Raw genomic sequence first — 26,197 nt, 5'->3', positions numbered from 1 at the left:
GATATTCTAACCCCTATGGTTGAAACATCGAAAATACTGCAATTAATTCTGTCATGCCGGAAATCGTGGGCATTAAAGTTGAAAAATCTTGGTTTTCACATGTTCCCCGGGTTATTGATTACATGTATACTCCTCCGTAAAAAATTAAAAGTTAAATGATATTTCGCTTATTTCTGCATTTCTTACTGAAAGTAAAATATTACTGATGACAATTGACTTTAATTATTACTAGGGATAAATATTAATGATAGTTACAAAATATATAATGAAATATTATAAATATTAAATAAATAAATATAAATAATAAAATATGTAATGTAATAATGAAATATTTGAAAATTAAAAAGTTATCAAATTAACCCTAACCTACATTCATCTATTCTTCATTTGTATTAAACTGGATAATTCCATTAACAGAAATTCATTTGATTACATTACTCGATTCTTATTACTTGATTTTGTTGATTACATATTTCCGATTAATATTTCACTATTTGTTATCTACAAAACAGAAAAAATAAAGATTAGTAAATGACAAGTCTAAACAACAATATTTCAATTATCTTGTACTCAACAATAAAAAACGGGATTGATCAATGTCGAGCACGCCATTTTGGTACTAATGGGTGAAGAAGAGTCGAAAAGAGCCGCTGAAAAAGACGAAGAAGAAGCTTGTCAAGAAGGGAAAGAAGTCGCTGGTTACGCCCTCGTTTCAAATTACTTAACGATGAGATCGGCAGCGGCAATGGGCGTCGATCGGTAGGATCTTTTACATGAAACTCGATACAGATCTTTTTTCCAACGACTAAATGCTTGGCGAACTTTTTATTCAAAACCTTTTACTGCTTATTCATTTTTCTATTGTTGAGTTGTCGAATTTGAAATATAGCAACGACATGTGTATTGGAGCCAGCTATCTCTTTCACCTATGATTTGACTAATTTGTCAGTTTACTTATATATTCTATTTGATGAAAATTGGGATTATGCAAGAGAATTCAGATCTTGCTTTTATTAATCACTTCCCAAGGAAATTATGGAACAGAAGAAGAAGGGAAATGTTTAGAAAGCTATTAAGGAAATTGGAGCAAAGAATAAGGTTCTCACGTGGTCCTCAAAATGGTATCTACATATATTGGGACATAATAGCTGAAGTTGACCTTGGAATTTCTCTGGCGCCAGTCTCTTACTATGGATTTCGTAGAAAATTTACGAGTTTTCCTCGAGTTTCGTACACCGTAAGAAAAGAAGAGAAAATAATCGTTGACGTAGGTAAAAGTCTCGTCCCTCATGTGCAACCACTTGAGCTTTTTTACGTGCCTCTTCATATTTCACACTCGAACCTCCGATTCGTCTTCCTTCTTACTTTATCTTCTTTCTTCTTCCGCGAACCTTTAAGAACCTGAAGGTCCCTTTGCGAAACTTATTTTTGTTTCATTGAAATATCTCCTTTTCTTTTTTAAGTAGAATATAATAATAATAATTTTTAAAAAATTATTGCATTGCTATAAATAAAACGATAATGAAAGAGGTATGTTATCGGATATAGTTTTTAAGAAAAGTTGTAATTTATTTTTAGTCTGATGAAGGAAGACCATAATTTGGATGATTGCTTTTTAAATGAAACCGGGATATAAAATTTGTGACAGAATGAATATAAATAAGATATAGTTAAATTAATAAGATGAAAAAAACATTTCTTAATACTGAACATTTTTAATCGTTATGCGGTCTTGACTGTTAGAAATAGTCAAATTTTCCTAATTTCTCTAATTTTTAAGAAAATTATTTTTTTCTTTTTTTAAGTCTACCTTCAAATTTATTTCATCAATTAATACATCTAAAAATGTTTACAATAATGCAGATGAATTGTTGCATTCTTACCACGCATCGACATTACTCTTTCTATCCTTCATTTCTTTATTAGTTTTATCATGCATTCATTACTCATTGTTCGCAGATTTTTCCAAAAGAAGGATGTACATAGATGCCAGATATTAAGCCGTTTTTTTTTTTTTTTTTATTTAATTCTTTACATTCACAATTTGTCCAGTTTGGACATTTGGTAGAATTTTGTTAAACCAAGTTATGTTTCCTTTTTGCCCAGGAAGCTCGGTGGTCGATTACAAAGGCAGAACAGATTTATTGTATTCTAACCTAACCTTTAGGGTCACAGATGCGGTCTCAGTGAGCTCAGCATTATGCGCCCTCGAGCTTCGGGTTACCATTTGTTGCGCAGATTGTCTTTCCTTGGTGGCGCGTGACACAGGTTAAGTTGTCTTGAAGAAGACAGTTTTCTTTCATTTCTTTGGTTTCCTTAACTCAACGAAGGAGGTCGGCGCCAGTCTCATCATGGTATCCCGTCGATATCGCAGAAAGAGACACAGTTTCTTTAAATATAGGGATCGGTGTCCAGGAAATTGGAGACTGTCTAACTCACAATGTGAAAAACGTTGGTCTGGAATTCGACTTTATGCCTTTGAAACTTGAAACACCAAACGGAAGTTAGATATACAAAATTTACTTTATACTACGACTTTTTAAACTGAAAAATTTTTTTCTTTTTATTTGGTAGACTATTTACAATCAATTCTCGTTGAGAATTATAGGTAAATTCTTTTGACGTGGTACTGTAACTTGGATTATAAGAGTTTATAGTATGTTTGATTCTAGGAAACTGAAAAATTGAGAAAGAAATTTGCATCTTCTTTTTTCTTTTATTTAGATAACTCGGAAAGAATTTAGGAGATATTTTTTCTTCTTTTCGTTCAATCACTTAATTCACTTCATTCTATCCCCTACACCATAAGGTTGGTAACATAATCTATCATTACGCATTAATAAGGTAATATATAGTTTATCTTGTTGTACATCTTATTCTAGTTACCTTATCATTGTATCATTAATCATCGTATTACTGTAATTCTAGAGACTCTAGACTTTTATTAGCATCTAAACAAAATTCTAATCTGAATTTAATATAGAAGGAAGATAAAAAAATATTTGTAGTAATTTTATTATAAAATCTTGTTAATTTAAAAACTGAAAAACGAATTACATCAAATATCATACATGCAGACAATAAGAATAAAGAAATAGAATACTGTATACATAACAATTCCTAAAACTGTTTCTATATCATCCAAAAATCACAAGTCACTTTCCGTTCCCCAAAAATTCTCGATACTCGTAATTACCGTGTTTCAAAGCTTCTTTCTTATTTTACCAGCTCATTGTGTATGCTAACAAAGCGTGGAAAGAACGGTTGAATGCTGTGTATGGAAACTAGTATGGAAACCAGACTATATTGGCAGGGACATAAATGACGTTTACGAGAAGAATAGAGGGGACAAATGTTTCGCCGTTGCGTTAGTTCATTGCGGAAAAACGATGGGCTCTCGCAGATGTCGACCACACGTGGATGACGGTCCAGCACTGAAATCCGCTCCCTGTATTTCTCACAACGGGGCGTCTACCGTTTCCACCGACTACGAGAACCTAACCCCAATTTACGCAATCACGAATCACGCCTGCCATCCACTCCTCCGCACTCCGTAATAACTAAATGCATTCCATCCTACATAGGGGTTGTGCTGGCGGTTGGATATGATACTATCAATGTAGATGGCTCTATTGTTGATGGACTGTATTAATTAGATTATTGGCGAAGGACTTTAACACATTAACAGCTGGCATGACGAAATTATAATTTCTATAGATTAATGGATTCTTTTATCTCATCTTAAGATAATTGAACTAATATTAATGTATATTTAGTAACGTAAATTTAACCTAGCCTAGTAAATGCATGCGTAAATACTTATGTATAACCTAAAAAGAAAGAAGAACATTTCTTAAGAGCTTTCCTCTCTTCCTTATGGAAGTTGTGAGGCTTCTTCAATTGCCTACCCAAGTTGTTAATCATCTGCAAAGCACGCAGATGCCTTTTTAAATACTTAACCGAAAATATGGGGTTGATTTTCCCACGGAAGGACGAACATCCCAAGGGCGCTTTAAGCACGTGTTGCAAGTGCACTTGCAACCCTTGGAACGTTTTCTGTTAATGATGTCATCAAATTCCCACATATTCATTGTCGCTTAACCAATATATACATATATTTCATAACAATTCCAATAACCTTCTTTTAACTCAATTTTCATTGTATTACTCGATGATGAAAATCGTCTTATCTTTTATTATACAAATCTCTGAAATATACATTCTAAATGCACATTCTATAATAAATTTTATTTTTCTTCGTGAAAATTTAATGTATTTAAGTACAAAGAAGAATAAAAAAAATTGATTTCTTAAAAGGACGGATTTTCTACATTGCAAGTCGTAAGGTATCAATTTCTTCCACGGATAAAACAAACAGTTCATTCTCTTCTCGGCTTACTTGTTACTTCTCGTGGATCGCGTTAGAAGAATGAAAAGAATGTGTTCGTATAGAAAACGTTAAGCGAGGTAAAAGCATCAGTTGAAGACTTAGACCTAAGTAAACAGTGACACGAACTGAGGCTAATGTTGCAGTAACTAGAAATTATTCTGACCTATTTTCCTGTTATTTTATCGCCCTAATATCATAGATTATATTTACGTATTTGTATATCAGAAAATAATTCAAACAATTTAAGAAATATTGAAAAGGAAAAATGAAGAATAATTGTATTATGCATTAAATAATTCATCTTTTTTCTTCATAAACAATATATACCAAGGTATTCAAGATAAGAAGAGTACCTTTGCGATTAGCCTAAATATATATATTATAAAATATCAATATAACAAACATCATTAAAAAATATCATTGGTATTAAAGAATATCGGTAATTAGTTCCTAGTTATTGTATACTTCATGTGTAGGAAAGTTGAGCATAGCAGAAGAAATATTTCGACAAAACGAAAGCGATCTAACAAGTTTATTTCGTTCCTTAATTCCTGGTCATAACATAATCTATAATTAGAGTATTTAATATTAGTTGTAATACTGTACTTTGTACTGTATTGTCTAATTTTACTGATTAAAAGTTAAAAGTTAATAGTATGTATAATATCTGACTTAAGTAGTATTTGTTTTATAAATATTGGATAACAGGTTAACTGAATTTGTTAAAATTGATCTTAATATTCTGAATTAACAACAACCACATAAAAGACCATTGTTCATTATTAAGCAGTATTATTAGTATACTTAACAAAATATTGAGTTAGATAACATTAACGAAATTGGAATACATAATTACGGTATTCACTGATTTTGTTAGATTTCCGAATTTTGAATGTAATACGTACACTTTCGATTTGAACTATAAAGCAGAATGAAAAATAACCTTACTGACTTTTTATTTTTGTAAAAGTTCTATTTCTTTTTATAAACTGACCATCGAGAAAACACCTCTTAACTACACTTAATGATAGTCGATGATTTCTCACAGCTAATTTGTACCTTTATTTCTTAACTAACCTTTACCCGTTCATATTAAATTATTATTTTCACACCGATGGATCAACATCGGATTGTGAAAAGCACTTCGAACTGAATCTATAAGTACACAATGGAGTCAAATAATATATAATTATAAAAAAGATGATCCTCCGTACGATAACAAATTATTTTCTATAATGAATCCACTTATATGAAATTTGGTGCATATATATATGTCGGAGATGTAGGGATGGCGGGCCTTTCTTTTGGAATTTTGGGAAGATTCCCAATACTTTCGGTTAAACTGTTTGTTTAAGCTGTTCAATATAGTATTATAACAGTGGACTTGCGGTTGAGGTGACACTGTCGGTCACCGAACGTAGCCACGGTCTCGGGATGAACGTAGAAGTACAAATGTTGAGGGACACACGTTGTATTAACAAACAAGTCCCGAGGCGGGAGCAATAACGGCTCTACGCGAGCCTAGTAACGGTGCCTGGAATTTTGTTGATAACCCTGATCAATATGCAATTGACAAGTGTGATCGTGTCAGTCTTTTATTTGTATGATCACCTTGGAGAGTTGATACACAACGTCAAACGATTAGTCTAAAAGATACCGAACGTCATAGCAAACGTCATTTCAAGAATAGCTTATAACTAAATGTTCAAAAAGTTGTCCCGTTGACCGTGGATTCGTTAAACCCGAGAACATTGTTTATTTAAGAGTGACTTTACGTTATACAGTTAAACCTTGTTTAATCAACTCCTGTACATATTACTGTAAATATAAACCTTTGAACAACTATAATGGCTAGTCCTAATGAAGAAACACAAGGCGCCCCAAGAACCAGCATCAACCCAATAATCCCGATTAACCCGACATATATATATATACACTGAAATGTTGGAATGAAATAGACAAACTATGTCAAATATGGTCCCAAGTTGTCCATCTAATCCCAACATTCCAGAACAACGTAATATTAAAATGTAATATTATAATGTAATATTAAAATGTGGTGTTAAAATAATGCACTAAATAGTTCTCAAAGATTCACTTGATAGAAACCACTAAACTTATCATTAAACCATACGTACTCTTAATTTATCATCGTACAAAGAATCTTTACTTCTTAAATCACACCACATACCTGGCGATATTCCACAATAACGATTAAGAAATACACAAAATACTTCGCAACAGACAAATATTCAGAGAAAAACTACGATATGGCTATCACTCACTACCTATAAGAGTACCTGAATCAACAAATAGATATCACTACATCAATTATATAATTCCTTAAAGACGTTTCCCAATCTCGCTCTATATCTCTCCCAATCTCTCTATAAACGCTTGACCAGCAAGCTGATTCGATATTACATTGGTAAATTGTCGATCAACTACTGGTGGCCTGATCCGATTCCCTGGATCCTTCTTTCCTTATGAACTCCTCGTTTACGATCGATTCGTAACAACAATCCATTCTTTCCTTTGTTCTAGATTTCGACGGTTGATCCGAGTCTTCGTCAAAACCATTATTTTGATGAACATTTCTCAACTGTGCCCATGAATCGTTGTCTTCAGCTTTAATTACAAAAATGAATGGACACTTGTCATCTTTGTCGTCAGATTTTAAATCCTGATCATACATGCTGTCTTTATTGGACTTTTGGTTAAAGGTGCCTTCACAATCCCGCGTAATTGTAGCAGAAGACTCTTCCGTGGAACGATAGATCTCTTTACTAGAATCGATAGAACCGAATATTTTTCCTTGATTTAGGTTCAAGGATTTTGATTGACTTTGATGGTGAGAAAGAAAGGTATGATCTAACGTCATAAAAGGCATCTCGAAGCACAGTGTCCAAAGCGCAGAAAGCAGTACCGTGAGACAGAGGTTGCTGAAGAAACTGCGAAGCTGCAAGTTTCGACAAATAATTAATTGCTTGCGTATAAAGTGAGCTTAGGAAGATAGTTGCAATAATTTAAAATTTTATTTGGGCTTGAGTTTAATTTTTTTACGATCTTTGAAAATCTTAGTAATCTAGTTCAAACTTAAATTCCACTAAAGTTAAGAACTTGGTAAATAAAAAATTAAGAACAGATCTATTTTAATGCATTTAAAGTTCAGATTACTTACAATTGCCATAGTTGAAATTATGCCCGGAGTTCGAACTGATCCAGCTTCTACTAAGAGAAATACATAATGGCACAGGTAAGCGCTGTAAGTTAACTTACTGAAGGGAACCCAACCTTTCCACGATAGAAATTGACCCACAAAACCTTGCACAAAAGAAAAGTACAATTGATATCTCTATTATCACATGAATATATTTATCCCGTATTTTGTTTTTATAATTACTAATAATTAACAATTAATATTTCAAAATATGTGTAAGAAGTAGGAGCAAATGAAGTTTCATGCATATGTTTTTTCGCATAAATTTTCGCTATCGCACTTGCCATGCATTTATATTATTACTAAATGAGTCATGTTTTGTTTAAATAAAAGATTAATACAAAATTAAATCTTACCACCATAGCCATGAACGCAGCAAAAGATGAGCCAAGAAATAGAAAGAGCAAAAATTTGTCTGTGGAAACCTGCATAAAAACTTGCTTCTAATTCGTTATAAGGGTAGTCGTCGAAGTACATCCACCGAGGACACATGAATATGAATGAACCGCAAACTGCCGCTACCAGCCAACCGAAAATCACGTATATCTGCAGAAAATCATTTAGATTTAATTAAAAAATGTCGATTATGAAAAAAACGTTCAAATATATTTTGCTACTATCTTTGATGAACACACATTTCATATGTCACGATCACTTTCTCTTCATTTCAGCGTAATATTCTTCTTCTTTCATTTCTAAGTGAAGAAAACGAAATTTAAGTTGAGCCAAGTAAATTTATGAAAAGTTTTAACAAAATGCAAAGAATACAAAATAAACTAAGAATAATACGTAAAAAATTTATTAAAGAGTAATAAATTAAATAGATATTTAAATAAATAAAAACACAAGATATTATTTAACTGTACATTCCAAACAACACCCATTCAAGTTTGATAAAGTTTCATGATAAAATTATGCAATTATACTTAATTGCATAATTTTAATTAATTTAATTGCATAATTAAGTAGAAGAACTTGACATACTTACATAACGAATCTTTACAACTCTTGATCGATTCTGATACAACAAGTAACCAAGAGCCAGACCAATAATATAAGATCCGTATCTGTTGTAAACTTTTGTGTAAATTTGTATGAAAACATTGGCCACATCCGTGTTACTAGCAAAAACAAAAAAATATGAAGATTAAATTAATGGTTTACTCGTTTAATTTTAATTTTGGTTTCAGTAAGATGATCTTGAATGGCGTATTATAAATACTTAATATTCCCTGAATCGTTTTATCGATGTTTACAGATCTATCAAAATATATTTTATATAACAAATAATATTTTGTAAATTTAAAAGTATCAATAATATTAAAGTACTGAGAATGAATATCAAACATTCGAAATATGAATATGACAAAGAAAGGACGGAGTGGAATATTTATTTCAAAGTAAAAAGTAGTCGTGTGTGGAATAAATCAGACGGTACAATACGGCGCGGCGTAGTAGCAAGATGAAAAGAAAAGAGAGATACAGGACGTTCCGAAAAGATTCTGTCAAACTTTAAAGGCATGTAATATTCGTTAAAATAAAAGTAAATGATTTTTATACACAAATATTTACTGATTATTTTCTTTATTTTAATAGATAAGATCTATTTTAAAAATTCGGTGCAACTTTTCGTGAACGCCATGTAGAAAACAGAAAGACAGTGAAAAAGGCAAATATCCACACTCACTCCTTGTAATAGAGCATAGTTCCACTAAGCCTGAGACTGAATGTTATTAGGAATGGTATTAGAATGGAGATAATTAGGCCTAACGCGAAAACGAGCCAGAAGAAGATTTTTCGCGTGAACTTGAGCATAGGATACAAGAAGATCGGTGACAGCCAGACGAGTTGCATATCGGTCGCCAGATACCAAGACTGAGACATGCACTAAAAACAGAAGTAAGAAATAAGCAATTATTGGACAAGCTATTTCTAAATTCCTAGCGTGTAACGTTTTTTTTTTTTTTTGTTATAAACAACTCGAAATAAGAATATTTATTAAATGGTAGTACAATAATTGATTAAATAAAATGTAATAATACATTTTGTAACAAAATGCACGAGTGCTTAGTTCAAAGTAATTATCTGTCATGCAACATACTTAGGAAGCTATGCCAGATAACAAGCAAATACATTTCTTCGTAATTGAGATTAAGAACATTGGAGGTTCAAGAAACGAATAAAAGGATTAAAAATTGAATTTAGTAAAAAACGTGAACCGCGTATCTAAATGCGATAGAATTTTCTTTGAAGTTTGTAGGTCAATGGCAACATGTAATAAAAAATTTTAAGTTTTAATCTTCCATTATTAAACAACATACCTCGATAAAAAAAATTGATCAGTTAAATAATTCAAATCAATCTAAAGTACATGGTAGTATGCGCTTCATGCAGAATACAAAAAATTGTTCTATAAATAACTATTCATTATTCCATTAGAAAGTGTACACACAGTAATTGCATCATTACTAAACTTCACTTACAATTCTAGATAGATTGATATAATTATTCAAGTAGAGCAGGTTGATCCACCAGTTTTCTTGACAATAATCTCTATTAGCTCCGACCCATTGATCCCAATAAGGGCCTGAGCCAACTTTGTAAAACAAGGTGGCATAAAATCCGATCATCATAGCGTATGCCGGGGTTAATCTTAAATAACGGTGGAGATAGAGGCCAATTACGTCGAAATAGCCTTGTGAATTTTTCTCGTTTTTTCTTAGGACCGTGTATGCCATTAGAACTCCACTTATAAGGAAAAACGTGTCGGTGATGATATTTGCATTAAGTACTAACATGTTGGCCCAATTTGTATGCATCTTGAAAGATAAGACATTAATTTGTTGAAAATTATAAAATTAGTTCGTGTATTTTAAATTTATTATATATTTGTATATGATTACGTCATATAATTTTTGTTTTTCAATTTAGACATCAATAGAACATTTATAATTTTTTTACCTGTGGAATTTCGCTCAAGTTCATTTTAACACCAACCACCTCTATATAATGAGTGTGACCATAAATAATCCAACAAATACTGATATAGCGCAGTCCATCGAGGCATTTGATCGAATCACGGTGTCTGTCCGTTTTCAACAAATTTTTTCCATTCGTGTAGATGGAGAATGAAGTTAGAAGAACATGTCTTTTATCTAAACATACATAGTGTGCAACATTATTTGTATATAATAAATAAATAAATTTATAATAAATAAATACATACATAAATTTAAAGCTTAATTCAATTATTTCACTGTATCTAGTTCTATTTTTTTCATTTTTCTACAAAGTATGAAGAGATTAAAAGAATATCGGAAATCGACACTTATCAATCAACAAGAGCATCGATAAAGCTCTTATGCAAGACAAATAAAGTGTCCTTAACACTGATCTTTATCGCGCGATCAAGAATCTTTATCGGTCATATGCGATGCAATCTCGCAACCGATCTTTTCCTGAGTTCCTTCTTCTGGAATCGTAATAGCAACGAGATAAAGCGATCAAACGATGAATTTGCAGTGAATTTTCATTTACGTAACAGAACGAACACAACTCACCTTTTCGGTTCAATGTACTCAGATGGCCTTGTTTAGCGATGTCGTAACTCGTGCTAGCAATTATGATTACCACGAATATCGTCAGGATCGATCTGAAATTTGATATGACTTATATTAACATGCAAGTTACGGAACAGGTGGATAGGTATATGTATGTATAAAAACATTATTTGTACAATTTTTAATCTTAATTATGTTAACTTAATAATAATAAAAGAAATTAAAGTTGTTTTTGCAAAATTATGCAAAAAATATAGAATTATGAATTTGTACAATTTGTAAACTATTACGAAACTAAATTTATATTTTAGCAAAGATTATTGAATTTTAATTTAGCACATAATTTTATTTTCTAATTATCTTCACTTTGAACCAAATATTTTTTTTAAATAATTTTATATTAATCACTAAAATTAGATCTTTTATCGTCATTTAGTTATTAATAATCCAAATTTCTAAATATATTATCTTTTTTTTTTTAAGAAACCATGTCCTGGAACAAACAACTTTTTTCTTTGCATGTTACCGCTGGACGCTTTTGGTTTTTCAGATATTCAGAAAGTGAGTCGATACCACTACAGTGAATTCTGCCCACATGTGTGTATCTGTGACACAGCTACATAGTTATAAGTATAGCCGACATATTCGCCTCTTCGTTCGCCGCTTGTCGATCCGTTTACATTATTTTACATTCATCAGCCATTGATCTCTTTATCTTTGTACCATATTTTACGAATCTAAATAATCATTCACAACTGCACATACAAGACTGGAAGAAATGTCTTCAAAAATTTGATCCAACGAAAACACGATTTTGAGAATCGAATAATTAATCCCTTTGATATCATGGCTAAGATGGTTTCCCATTTCAGATAATAACAATAAAATATAAAACTTAGTATGTATTGTAATTATGTTATTATCTATCACCTAACCCAGACCGTTAAAAGTAATTATTTTTAGTAAGCAATTGTGCATGAAGCTGTAATCCGAAGAATCCGTGGGATAGCCAAGCTCATCCAGGCTTCGTTTATATATACTACAAATAAATAAAAGATAAGAATTAGGTTTGGCTTTTGAACTCGGCCGTTACGAGGCAGCCGACGACCAATACTAACGCGTACGTTATTACCGATGCACAATTGTAAGCAGAATTCATCGAGTGTGGTAGTACCAACAGTTTTTTGCGAATATCTCGGAAACTAAGACCGAACGGCGGTTACACGTATAGGAAAAAATTGTTTAGAATCATTCCCGGGACAACACAGTAAAAAATCATCGAAATCCAAGATAGCTGCAGTTTCCTAAATATATTGCAAAAATATTTATGGTTTATAAAAATCATATATTATTTCTCGATTATCCTAATTCAATATTATTCTGAGAAAGATCCGATAAGCATACCTTGAGTCAATACCGTAAACAATAAAAGTTACGGTACTTTTACGTAACAGAGATAAAATTCTAATTGAGAAGTTTGCCGTGCAATGCACGCATTCAGCCTTGCCCTCGAAGCAGCGAGCAAACAACGATGCCACCACGGTCTTACGTTACTGCGAAAACTGCCGCGCCGCGTGTTGGAACACGATAATATGCGCAGATCTACCTACATGTAAACCCAGTCAGTTACGTCGAAGATCGGCCGATCCATTTCTGCGGTGCGACACGATACCTTTATCACCATATCCACGCGTTCCTCCACCTTCAGAGGGTCGAGGCCAAGCTCGAGCGCCTCCTGGATTTCTGTGTGGTTGCAACTCGATGGAACGCACCACATCCACTTGTAGTTCACTGAACGCCCCGATTTCCATTTCGTATATTCCTGAATCAAATAGAACGAATATTTTATTGCAATCGAGTAGGTGAAGGAGAATAAAAATAAGTTCTCATTTATGTTTGACTGCCACTCTTAACTCTTTGAGATATGAGACACGAAACAAAAGTGGTTAGGAGATCTCATGATTAAACGAAAATTTGGATCTGTTTGATAAACTTGAGAAACCCATTAAATATTACTGATAGCAGTACTTCCAACTTGAAGATCGGTAATCTCGATGTGATAGACGCTGAATGGTACGATAACGATAATGAATAATAGGATCGAATAGTGATAATGCTTTTGAGCAATGACCGATAAACTGTTAAATGAATCAGAGTTTGTGTTATCGTGGTGAAGAATAGAGTCTGGTATTATTGTCTTGGTATTATTTTTTAAAGTTCAGTCTAGATTTTGCAAAATTTGTTTGCGACCTGTTAATCATTTAGATTCTACATCATAGATTCCCAAAGTGTGTATAACCTTAAATATTAAAATTACACATTTATTTCTTAAGGAATTCTTCAGTTTTACTCATTGAAAATTATCAGATAAGCAATTCAAAGTCAACTATCTTGTCTAACCAACTAAGTCTAGTTTCTCTCAACTCGCAGATTTATATCAAATCAGTTTTGAATTGCTTATCAATCAATTTTTTTTGACAGCAGTTACACTTCGTTTAATCTTGGAGAAAAATTACCGTTTTCGCAAATGGATCTCGACCCATAAAAATTTGGGAAGCCTTCGTCTAAATAATTATAACATATTCATATACATATGTGACATAAAAACATTAATTTCATTTTAGTTTCAAATTAATCACTCATTATCGCTTCATGTCGTGTCAATGCAAACTACACTCATTATTAATTATACATTAGTAACTCAACTACGAAAAAACTTTTAGACAATGTATAATATCATAATAATTGTACTTGCATGAATAATGTAAATTAATATATTCTGCTAAAAAAGTTTACTGAAGAGGTATTCTATTGTTAAAGATGCTTTTTGATCAATAAATAAATAAATAACCATTTATTTTTCACCAATAAATAAGTACATATATCTTTTTCCACGGGCGAATTTCTTCAAAAGCAGCCTCAATATGGTATGTTTCATGCTATCGAGAATTGCATAACATTTTTTGGAGTAATTTCAGGAACGCGACGTAATTGCGAAATCTTGGTCATAACTTGATTGAGCGTTTGCAATATATCCAGTAATAAATTCCGATTAGTTAATTTTTGATAGAAAAAACATTCCTACTCTTATAACTTTTGTTTAATAATATTTAATTATTATGAAAAAGTCCGTGGTATAATTTTTATAAATTATATGTAATTTTTCATGTTAAAATTTTCCTAACTTCAACTTAAAAAGGAAACTGAAATTAATTATTTTACATATATTTTCTAGACGATCAAAAATTAATTTTTCTCTACAAGAATTAATAGACTAGAACTAGTATTTTACTCACCGAGGCAACGGCTATATTCAGAAGCAGATCACCCATATCAGGCTGGCGTGGTTTACCGTTGTCCTTGGCGATTTCGAAATTCACCGTGGCACTGCACGCCTTTCCGGTGAATCCGTATTTGCTTTTCACTTGTAGACACTCGTCGTAATTGCCTAACTGCTGGTAATTGCCCGTGATTATACCCGGTGGAATTTTCACGGAGGCGTCGTACACTAGAATCCACAGAAAGCTCCTTGTACTTTTCTCTGTAATCTTTTCTTTTTTCAGATTTTCTTTTTCTACATTTTCTTGTATTTTTTATGTGCCATCAGTGAAATAGTTATACCCGTTCATATTTCTATAAATAAGTTTAAAAAAATGGAACTTAGGGAGAAGATTATTTCATCTGCTAAATATAGCACAAAATAAATTTTTGTATTTCACGCTATCTAATTACCATTAATGTTATAATTGTGCATTTCTATATATGTATGAATGCTAATGGTGTATATTTACATCGTCCTCTTCATAACCTCTTTCGTTTCGTTTAATCCTTTAGATAATATCTTCATCACTTATATTTTCATGCTATTTCATAATTTTTAGGAATTTCTACAACCTGATATATTATTTAAGGTTATTAGAATTTTTCGTTTTGAAAGGTTTCGTTGACGTGAGGAATTAGTTAAATGTTTTTCTTTACTGCATAACATTATACGGATAAACAAATCTTAAGTTTTAAATGAATAAAAGTAAATTATCAACTATCTTATTAATATATGTCGTGAAACATGATTCTGTTAGAGGATATACATGCCTGCAACAGGTTTCTTTCTCTAGCAACACTCTTCACTTATTAATCGTTTGTTTGTCTTTCGCATGTACTAATTTAATTATGCTTTTTTTTCATCTGACAATGGCGCTTTATCCAATGTCTATTCATTTTCAAGCGCGTTTCGAAATCAAGGTGTACATCCCACATTTTGCATCGTTTCAATTTTCATGCGTTCATCTACTTAAATGGTTAGTAGATACGTTGTGATTCTCTCGATAAATTACTGTCATACGAGTGCATACTCATCTTCACCGCCAATATTTGTTTTAAAATTGGTAAACAGAATGAAATCTCGTATTCACTACAGATCTTTGAAAAGTAAACATAATTTAACTACCACAAATTAAATGTTCCAATTTGCATTCATTTTATTTTTATCTACGTTCACTGATGTATAAATGGAGAGTCGGTTGATTAATATGTCGAATTATACATTTTAATTGTTGTACCACGTGGTAGACTGTGGAAGAAATAAATGTATATGTAAATTCGGAAGAAAAAAACATACATATGCGTTGGAAATTATGAAACAAAGTACATAAAGTGAATAACCTCAATTATAAAGAAGCACATCGTATTACCGCAGAGATACACCTGGAAGTCTGGAGGTATTTACTATAACCTATCACATGTGTATGTATGATAAAATCGAGACACGTGTGAGATCAAATGCAGTCATGCTTCTTTTGAACTACTCTTGTCCACAATTTGAAACAAGAGCGTTAACGTCTGTTAATTTGTTTTTATTATTAGACAGAATATTCTGTTACAACTTTTATGCGCTTTACCGTTTAATTACACGTTTTGAAATTAGTGATTGATCAGTTGAAAATCAATTTTTTAAGTTAAAAATACATTTTAACATAAAGATTTGCAATTTTTTATATAATTTATATCTACAACAATCATGCTAATCTTAACCTTCAAATTACAATTATTAAAAAAAATCGTGAAAATAGCAATTCCTACACTATTTTCCAAAACGTACCTTTTTATTCTTAACTTTACCTTTCAATTCTATGTAAGAAATTTTTCTTCATTAGCACACGTATCTATCTGTGAGAAAATTAAAACTATTATAATAAACTCAATGCTGACACCTCTCTTACACGGAAGTAAGATAGCCGAGAAACACACGGGAACTGTAATCAATGCGGGTAACGCGTGAATTGCGAAACAGGTCGGCCGATAGGGATAAAAGAAAGAAAAAGTGACCGCGCGATAGAGCGGATTTTTCATTGATGCTCGATAGCGAGGACATGCCGGCTACTCGCAAACAACCGTTATGCGAGTTATACGATTATACAGTGTCATTTATCTAAACGAAGTGCATCGATATACACAACACATGTTCGTAGCATGTAAACATATGTCATGTTACATAAAGTGATCAGCTCAGAGACGTTGCGCAAAGCTGAAGTCGCAAAATTCTCGTTGTTTTTTCTCACGAGAAAAACACACTATTCACAGAAGACTTTTACCTCTACTCATATTCCATATATGCCATTGCAATATATCAATGTAAAAGGATCTATTGTTATACGAGTTGTTCAACTCCAATTTAATTACAGTTAAAGGGCTGATAAAAGCGACCCTTGTCAATGATGAATATTTCGTTACAAAAAATTGAACATAACCATAACCTAACAAACACGAAGATGGTACCCCGCTGGGGATAACCACCCACATGTTATATTATTACAACACCAAGATATAACATTTTACCAAATGTCCTACTGGACAAATTGTAAAATTTAAATAAATAAATAGAAAAAAAAATTGAAATGTACGGAACAGAAATTAAAGATACTAAAGTATTCTTTCGTTTTTCCGAAAAATGCCACATATAAACAAGGGTCGTTTTTATTATGAATGCCTCAATTGTAATATTCTAAGACTCAAGCACCTCCGCTTATTATCTAGTTATATTTCTTTAATCTAAATTATGATGCAAATTAACAGTGACTACATACATATTTTAAAGGATCTTTTGATGAAAATTTTCCGTATCGGCACTACAGTGCCGTCAGAAAACGCGTCAGCTTCAAAGAAATTCACACAGCTATGTCTTTTACCTTTCGCAGAACCTTGAGGATAGTTCATTCAACGAATTTTATGAGTAAACTTTTGTTTCTCTTATTATGAAGAATGTCTTTTGACAAAAAATTCGTGATGTAAGAGAGCAACGTTATGAAAAACAAAAAGATCAAGCAAAGTATAATGGACAAAAAAAGAACGATTATGTTATAGAAATAAGAAACTTTGATTTGAAGTAAAAGAATTTTAAGATATTTCAAAAAAATTATAAGACATTTAAAATTAATATAAAACATTTGAAATATTTAAAATTATTAAACATATAAAACTAGTGAAATATATTTACATGTGACTCTGAAAAGATTTTAACCCAGATTTAAAAAATAGAATATATTAAAAAATTACACTGCAATAAGTACTGAATAACTTAAAAAAATTTTTTTAATTTTTTAAAAAATTTCTAGTTCATTGAACTATACAATAATAAGAAGAACGTTCTTATTTGCAGCTTTAGCAAGAAACTGCAGAAAGAAATTAGAAAAACAATTACATTTTTCTTAGAAGCGACAAGGGTTAATAGCATCTCCGGAATAGGCTGATTGTTTAAGCACGCATTTGCAATGAATTAGCATTCTAAGGTCACGAGTTCATTTGCTTCCCCATCGATACTTCATCGATGACAGCTGAGCCACGTTCTCAGTATCGCTGCGAGAAGTATTCTTTTTCGAGCGATTCTCGAGGAAAATTTCCCAGATAATCGTGAACGCGAGCTACGACTGACATTTGACATGGCAGATCCTTGCAATTTTACGTATTCAATGCGCCACTGTATGCCATATGTATGCGTCGTTATGCGTGCCGGATCTATTGCGTTTCAAACGTACGCACATTTTCCTCTTCTTCGTTGGAAAATAGAAGTTTCTTCGGACAATGGCGTTGTAAAAGCTTAAGAAAAGCTCTAAGGGATATTTTATGATCTCAAACGATAATAACTTTAAAAAGCATGTATACCTAAGTAGTATTGAAGCTATGATTTAAAATTGCAAAGAATTCACTTTGTTCCTTTTGTATCTTTTAGTTAACATACATATCACTAAATTGAAACTTTAGATAAAAAACTCTTTTCCAAGAATCGCTACTTACCTTCGTATCATGATAATTTAACATCTCTGCCATTTTGTCGTACTTAATAGTTCTTTATTTTAGCCAGTGACCATGATGGAGATCCCGTATGATGAAAGATTTTTAATATTGATTTTGATGAAAGATTTTTTTTCGTTTCCTCATTTTTTAACAGGTCAGTCTTTCTTTCTTTGATTCTACGAAATGAATATTACCAGATGCCGATTCAGGAGCCAATCGAAAATGTTTTTCCGAAAGAACTCGCATAAAAAATCGAGAATCAAGTTATATACGTCATCATGGAGTTCACAGCTTGGTCAAATGCAGTATATATATTTTTTATTCCGAAATTCTGAACATTGAGCGATGAATATTTATCAAGGTAACAAAATGATAAATGTCGATGCTGTCAATCTCGAGGTTACAATTCAGAAATCTTCATACTCAAATAATAGATGATATTATTGAAAAAAATTCTCTTTTGAATATTAGGCAAATATTCTCCGTAAAGAGAACACAAGAAATGGTTCATCGGCTATGGCGATGTAATAACATTAGAACGTGCCAGTAGTCGTATCAGAGCTATCGAGACAGTGCTTCGAACCGTTAGCCGTTTGGTGGTAGCGCCACAAACGAATAAGAGTAAAGAAGGTACGCAAGAGATTCATTAAAATTTCACAGACTCTGCATTTGGATAACAATAATCAGTGAAACATGTGTCAAAATGATATGGTATTTTAAACAGATAACCTTAAACTCAATGGAATATGCGCCTTATGTGTTTTTGTTTATGATTATATACAAAATTAGAATGAGAATTTTTTACAACAAATTTTTTCTAAATAAAAAACTATTACATTTAATCTTGAACAATAGTGCGTGTTATTAATGAACATCATAATCAAGAAACAACGTGTCAAAATAAAGATTCTTTTTTACAGTATCATTATCAATGGATAATGATATCGGAATCTTTAAATGGTGCAGCAAAATGACGTTTTCTAGTTGTGATATCACAGATAATGGTATCAGAGTTGGCAAACAATGCAGCTATAATATCACTAATGAACATTAAATTTAAAAAAAGCATGATCAATTATGCTTAGAACGAAGCTTCATATAAAAACAATTTTCAATTTGTTAAGATAAAAATCAGTCTTAGGAAACCGGTCGGTAAGAATAAAATAACAATAACAATAATAAATAAAGCTCAATATTCTCAACAATTCCTATTTATAAGTACATGTGTACTAAGCACTATCGTGTAAGAAAAGTCTAAGAATGGATCGGAAAGAGAAAAGATTGATCGATCATCGGTCAGTGAGCAAAAAGACCAGCTTTGATACACAAGGACGGTCATCGCCACAGACGTTATTCCTTCGTGACCCAGTTTGTGTTCGCCTCATGACGCACATTCCAATTCACCGACGCTCAGAAATACTTCTTTTTCCTCATTCAATTCCCTTTCTTCATCCTCTACATTTCCTTCTATGAGTCCTCGATAGTTCACTAACATTTCGCCAGATGACGTCACTAGTAACTACCATTTCTGCACAAACTTAATCACAGGTTAACACCATTTAACGTCTTAACAGATTCGCCGATAATTATGTGAAATCTTGAAATACAAAATCATAGGATTCTGTGATTAAGACAAAGGTAAGAATTAACAAGAAATTAATACCTTTTATTACCATTATTAATCGAAATAAACATGAGAATTTTATTCACTAGCTTATTTAAAAAAAAACGTAGCAATATAGCAACAGTCGTTGTAGTATGTTGATGACGAAACTTTTAATTTGATTTTTATCAAGACATATGTTTTGAAAAGCATTCAAAGTAGTTTATTGCAGAGATAAATACAAGGTTGTAAGATAGAAAAATGTACAACGTGGCTTAAGCCTATAAACACCACGTGCATTTTCTTTGTTTAGGTCGAAGTCCTGGCTGGGAAAACAGAAATGTACTGTCATCTGTTACGTGAACTAATAATAACTATTATTGTCGATATTGCACAATCGGATCTGATTATTCTTTGTTGCGGTCGTTACTGATAGTTTAATTACATCAATAATTTGAGGGACGATTAATTTGAAGGAGGTAAGCGATTTAGACTGTGTTGGTTTGTAGAAATCTTTTATTTCGAGATTAGTAATAAGAGATTATGAGGATTAGAGGGGGATTAGTGAAGGACTAATTTATCAAAAAATTGCTTCAGGTAAATTGATTAAAATATAACTATCTTTCTCACACGCCTAACAAATCCTTCATTAAAACATGTGTTACGGACATACGAGGTTATCTTAAAGTTCTTCTAGTCGACTTCGACATCGCGAAAATAAAGTGACTTACGAAGATCTGCAAATAAACGTGCAATGTTATGACGTAATTGTAATCGCGATGGATTCATCATCTTTTCTTTGCTCCCACTTCACGTCAATATCAACATTGTATCATCGAATTCAGATTCTGAGCATCCATCATAAATGTTCACATATTGCTCAAGGACAATTTTGTTAATCTCCAAGACGTTGCAGCAACACGATTTTCATGGTCATTTATTTTTGCACCCCATTAGATCTTAACTTTCTTGCACAATTTAACTAATATTACTAATGAAATTTTACAAGCCTTAGGTTAAAAGTTACCAATATCAATAAGTTAGTTTGCGTCATAGCAATTTATTTACAAATTGTTTACAAAATCTACAACCTACAATTCGTGACTTGTCAATTCACTAATATTATTAATTGGTAAATTATCGTACAAGAGTCATATACAAAATGTTGACATAACGGAATAAAATGGAGACGTCCAGAAATCTAGAAAAGTAGGAATGTATTAAGTGGGTTGAAAATTTTTTCGTCATTTAAAAATATTTTACTAAATTTAATTCTATGAATGGAATTTTGTAAACATGGAAATAGAAAGAGAAACTAACAAAAAATAACTTATATAAAGAAATAGTTGTATGGAAATACATTTGTATATGTTATACAACATGAGATATTATACAACATGTAACCAATATCAACACAACGCATTATGTCTGATTATGTAATTAATGCGATCTTTTGAGAACATTATCATCTGCGAAAATTTTTAGCTTATCTTTGTATTAATGGATTTACGGGTCAGCGAAGCGCAGCATAATTAAGTCGACATGAAAATAAGACTAATAAACATTGTTTTTCATTATACAATGTATTGTTTTAATTTCTCGACATAATTTCCTTATGTTATATCGATTTCATTAATTGAATTACAATCAAGGATGTAAACACTGCTACATTAATTTTTCATTTTTCATTTTTCATTTTTCATTACCAGTTGAATTAATAACTGATATATTCTGTACATAAATAGTTTATAGAGACAAATTTTGTGACATTTTCATGAAAGGTACGAAAACCAGAAGTGCAGAAAATGTGGTAACTATCGACGTTGATCGTGACGAACCGGGAGAAATGATTAATTGCTATCTAAAATTAATTGAGTTTCTTTCTTTATGAAAATTATGTGATTCAACAATGATCACATTATGTAACGCCATTTGTTATAATGATGTTGTAGCAATTATGTGCCTGTCCCATGTCTACTCGCAGCAACTTAAGGTCAAGTTCAAATATTGACTAACAATTATCATGAGAACTATTGTCAGATTATTTAGTATTTTAGTGATTCTTTTGGTTCATGGCATACCTGGACTCTTGCACAATAAGTTATTAATTAATAATATTAATAATTTTACAAGTTATAAGTATATATTATATTTCACAATTTCACAATTTTAAATCAAATATAAATATTATTATAGTTCAATTGTACAAAAAAACTTGATTAAATTTTGTTTTAAACAGACTATCGAATGCGCGCTAAATTTGAAAAATTTATTCTTTATCACAAACAAACGTAATTAGCAATATACTCAATTTGAACAAAAGACACATCTGAAATCGTTTGGCTAAATGATTAATATCTGGGTTTCGAAATAACATTTCTAATTCGAGGGAGTTCCCTTAATTCTTCTATCGAAACAACATTGGTCGTCGGCCCAGGCTCCTTTCACTCGGTCTAGACACTCGGTTCCTTTCTTTTCGAATTGTCAGAAAGAATCGTTCATCCTTTGTAGATTAGAGAAAAAGTGACATATGGACAAAATATGTCTAATTCTTAAATTGAAACATATTCGTTGCAGGTGAACGACCTGTTGTACCTCGATTGAAAGGAGAAAGAAAGAGAGTCGTCTCGATCCAGTTTCTCGATCTCCTTTCGAATTCATTCGATACTTTAAGGAGATCAAAAATTAATCATGATACTTGTAAATATATAAATACATACTATGTACCAATCAAAGCTTCGTCCCTATAAGGTCATGTAATTTGAAAATCTCACTACACTTTTTAAATTTTGTTTTATTCGCTTTGCATATTGTATATTGTATATTGCATTGCTGTATCAAACTATATTTAATCCATTTTAACTTATTTCTCATTCCATGTTGTACAAAATTTACGTGTTTTAATCTTTCACATTACATTTGAACTACTACGAAAACTACATGATTTTCTTGCCTGATTATGTAAATTAATGTTCACTCACTCAAATTCATAAACTTGCTACTAGCTTCCGTAATTCTAAAACTTCTAAAACTTCATTTCCGTAATTTAGCTTCTTCCAGAATTAGAAATCGCTCACGTAACCTTAAATTACATGTAATCAGTGATATTTATTTGCGTTTATCGAACAGTGTTATCTACTATCAATTACTGTTGTGATTTTCACGTCGTTTTCACTCAATTTTCACGGAATTAATAAATGAGAAGACACTAGTTATAATCAGTGAAGATTAGTGATATTTAATAATTAGTAAAGTTACCTTTATATTACGTTATAATTAATTCTTCTACAGAATTTTATGTTACTTAACAGTGTCATCTACTACAAGCTATTATTGTTATTGTAATTCAATTAAAAGTAAAATAATTGTTATCCTTTTACCTAAATAAATAATTACTAAACTAATTAAATAAATACTAATGATGAATGGCGATTTCTATCAATTCTTGTCCATTTTGGAGATCTTTATTCATTGAAAAGAAAACTATAGTACGCGCATCCTAAAAACGTTCCCAACATAGTCGCCACCATGCGCGCTTCAGTACCGATTCGGAAGTGATTGAGTCTGTCATTATTTGAAATAAAAAAATGTTAAATTCTATAGGGTTACTGCAAGACGGTGCATCGCTCATCTATGGCAGGTCTTGTGAAATGTGCGGACGTTATACATATTTAGTAGAAAGCATCAAATACATGCGCGCGCAGCACATCCTGCGCACGCATTTTACCCTTACAAAAATCCCGCCTTAATCTCTTACGTAGTCCCTCCCCGAATTTATGGGAACTTTGGAGCTTCGAGATTTACATTAATCGTCATTGATGAACGAAACCGATAATATGCAGTGAATGTAACGATAATGATGTGTACATTTAGCATACGCTTATCAATCTATTATTGATAAATGTCGATAGATACATGAATCGATTCCATTTCCAGTATTATTTTAGGCAATCATTAATTCGTTAATGTCCTGAAGTGTTGATAGAACAGTTAGTAAAACTTCTTCTTACGGCAAAGATCTCTGAATGATGTGTTTGAACGTTCTCTTAAAAGATTGGAATCAAATCTAATACCTTCCCTATATGAGTCACTATTGTTTTTCTATTACTTTCAACGATTAGTCGTCTATTTTTAACTCATAAAAACTAAGCGTACAAAATACATTTTTTTTTAGAGTTATGTTGGAATCAAGCCTGTTATACATATATAAAACTGGAACATTAGAATTAACCCTAACAATGTCAATTAAATCATTAGATTGTTAGACAAAATCATTAGATAAAATGAAACACAAGAAATTGAGAAAAGTAAAAAGCTAACAAATTGGACTTACTCTGAAGAGCCCATGGCATGTATTGACTGAGCTCCTTCAAGTAAACGGCGCTGTCCCGAAGACACTCTTCTGATGCACCATCGGAGGGTGCGAAGGGTTTTGAGAGAAAATCCAGCAACACCGTTTCTGGTTTATCAGCCGCTCCCGTTAACTCACCAAACCCGACCAACAATAACAATAGAAGCCAAAAACCAACGAACGAGGTAGAGGAGCCCGATTTACAACTGAGAATATCGAATTTACAAAGTAGAAAATTACCGATGAACTCCATAATGACGGGTAGTTAGGCGTAAGTTAGCACACGTGTCTTTTCGGCCGAAGCACGTGGCGTACGCGGTCACGTGTCCACTAGTGGCCTAGGTATATACGCGTAAAAGGAGCGTAAGAGACGCTGAAACGTGAACTGTACGTTCTGTCAATCGCTGGTGCATTTATATATTGCTCGAGGCGCTGGCACGATGATGGGGGTAAAAGCATTCGACTCGACGATGGGCACCTCTTATCGATGCGACCGGAGGATTACGCGCACAGTAATCTGTCTCTCTTCCAAGGAATACAACAAGGAAGGAAGAAAGATTGAACGAAGAGTCGTGAAAAGAGATGACTTTGTTTACTCCCGACGAACGAGACTTTTCCTTCCTTTCCCGAACAAGATTTTTTGTTTACTTGTTTATTTACTGGGTTAAATTTAATGGCATAAATACAGTAAGAGTTAAATATAGAATTTCATCAATATAGCTTACTAATCAAATTTAGAAAATTTCATAACAATTATATAGGAACTTGTGATTTAAAAAAACTTTCTGAGGAACTATCATCCAAATCATAATATTTTTATAATATACATTTTCTTTAAGATATAGCATCCCAAAAGTATTTTTAATTTTATAACGTATCTGTACATTAATCATTGTAATTGAATATCTCTAAATTTTATGTAGATCATTGCGATTCCCTGTTGCATTTTCATCTGTGATATAGAAGATAATGTACTTGAAAATAACGTTTATTTTTATTATTTCTAATTGACCTTTAAGAGTATACAGTGCTAATATCGGGATAATAACAACAACTTAGAAACTTGTACACACACATATTCTTCCTAACCTAATATGATCTTGAACATACTCGTGAATATTACACAGATTATTAATTCTTACATCTCTCTCTTTATAGTTTAAGAATTAATTGCATACGGTTCAGTAAGCTCAGTTATTCAGGCTCAGTTACTCAAGGAGGACCAACGGAACCACAAAGTAGCTATAACCCAATGACAAGGATAAGTAGGTCGTACGTTTATGTGAACCTTTTTTATTGTCTCTTTTTAGTATCGAATGCTTTCTTAGAGTGGACCCGAAGTAATAAAAGAATATCCCGTTTATTATATTTTACATACACAAACACGTAGAATTTGATGGTGACGTTTGGTCAACTTTACTGCTACTTTCTGACCATTAGCGAACTAACCTGTATCGAGTCTTTCGAATTCCTTTCGACAACTATACTATAGATATCTTATAACTAAATTGCCAATTTTTATGTATTTGTGGGAAATCCAAAAACTTATGAAATTTGTCTGCACCTTTTTGCAGAATAATTTAACTAATATTATTAATGAATTTCCAAGTTACAGATTATAGATAGGGTAATAATATTAATTCAATTGGCTCTGGTATACTTAATAAAAAAAAGACGACACACCAAACATAAAATCAGAGGATAGACACTATTATAGAAAATTTCGATTGTAGAGAAAAATATCACGACTCGACAAACTCTATCAGCCCAGTCTATTTATGCA

General features: G+C 32.0%; 1 protein-coding gene across 2 annotated transcripts; it reads right to left on the bottom strand.

The window, feature by feature from the left end:
* Nucleotides 1-6,317: 6,317 nt before the first annotated feature.
* Nucleotides 6,318-24,875, bottom strand: LOC138189238 (nose resistant to fluoxetine protein 6). 2 transcript variants are annotated; one of them, XM_069131371.1, is made up of 11 exons: nt 24,397-24,875; nt 14,467-14,678; nt 12,781-12,992; nt 11,171-11,262; nt 10,572-10,765; nt 10,094-10,429; nt 9,298-9,497; nt 8,599-8,731; nt 7,967-8,156; nt 7,572-7,714; nt 6,318-7,349 (listed from the first exon to the last, which is right to left on the bottom strand). In XM_069131371.1, exons 1-11 carry the CDS (start codon nt 24,665-24,667, stop codon nt 6,831-6,833), a joined length of 2,502 nt encoding a protein of 833 aa, XP_068987472.1. In that variant the 5' UTR covers nt 24,668-24,875; the 3' UTR covers nt 6,318-6,830. The 2 variants fall into 2 exon arrangements, with proteins under 2 accessions (XP_068987472.1, XP_068987476.1); XM_069131375.1 differs by lacking the exon at nt 24,397-24,875 and adding an exon at nt 16,269-16,422.
* Between the last annotated feature and the right edge of the window lie 1,322 nt (nt 24,876-26,197).

The sequence above is a fragment of the Bombus flavifrons genome, chromosome 2 (genome assembly GCF_040668555.2).
Source record: "Bombus flavifrons isolate JBK064 chromosome 2, iyBomFlav1_principal, whole genome shotgun sequence".
In the NCBI taxonomy this organism is placed as follows: domain Eukaryota; kingdom Metazoa; phylum Arthropoda; class Insecta; order Hymenoptera; family Apidae; genus Bombus; species Bombus flavifrons.
This window is presented reverse-complemented; position numbering and strand designations above follow the sequence as displayed.

Bases quoted from the DNA above. Each gene is read 5' to 3' on its own strand.
- LOC138189238 (XM_069131371.1), bottom strand. From the start codon at position 24,667: ATGGAGTTCATCGGTAATTTTCTACTTTGTAAATTCGATATTCTCAGT. The intron at 14,679-24,396 runs GTAAGTCCAATT...TGTGGATTCTAG, and splicing joins CATGCCATGGGCTCTTCAGA to TGTACGACGCCTCCGTGAAA. The intron at 12,993-14,466 runs GTGAGTAAAATA...TATTTGATTCAG, and splicing joins TGAATATAGCCGTTGCCTCG to GAATATACGAAATGGAAATC.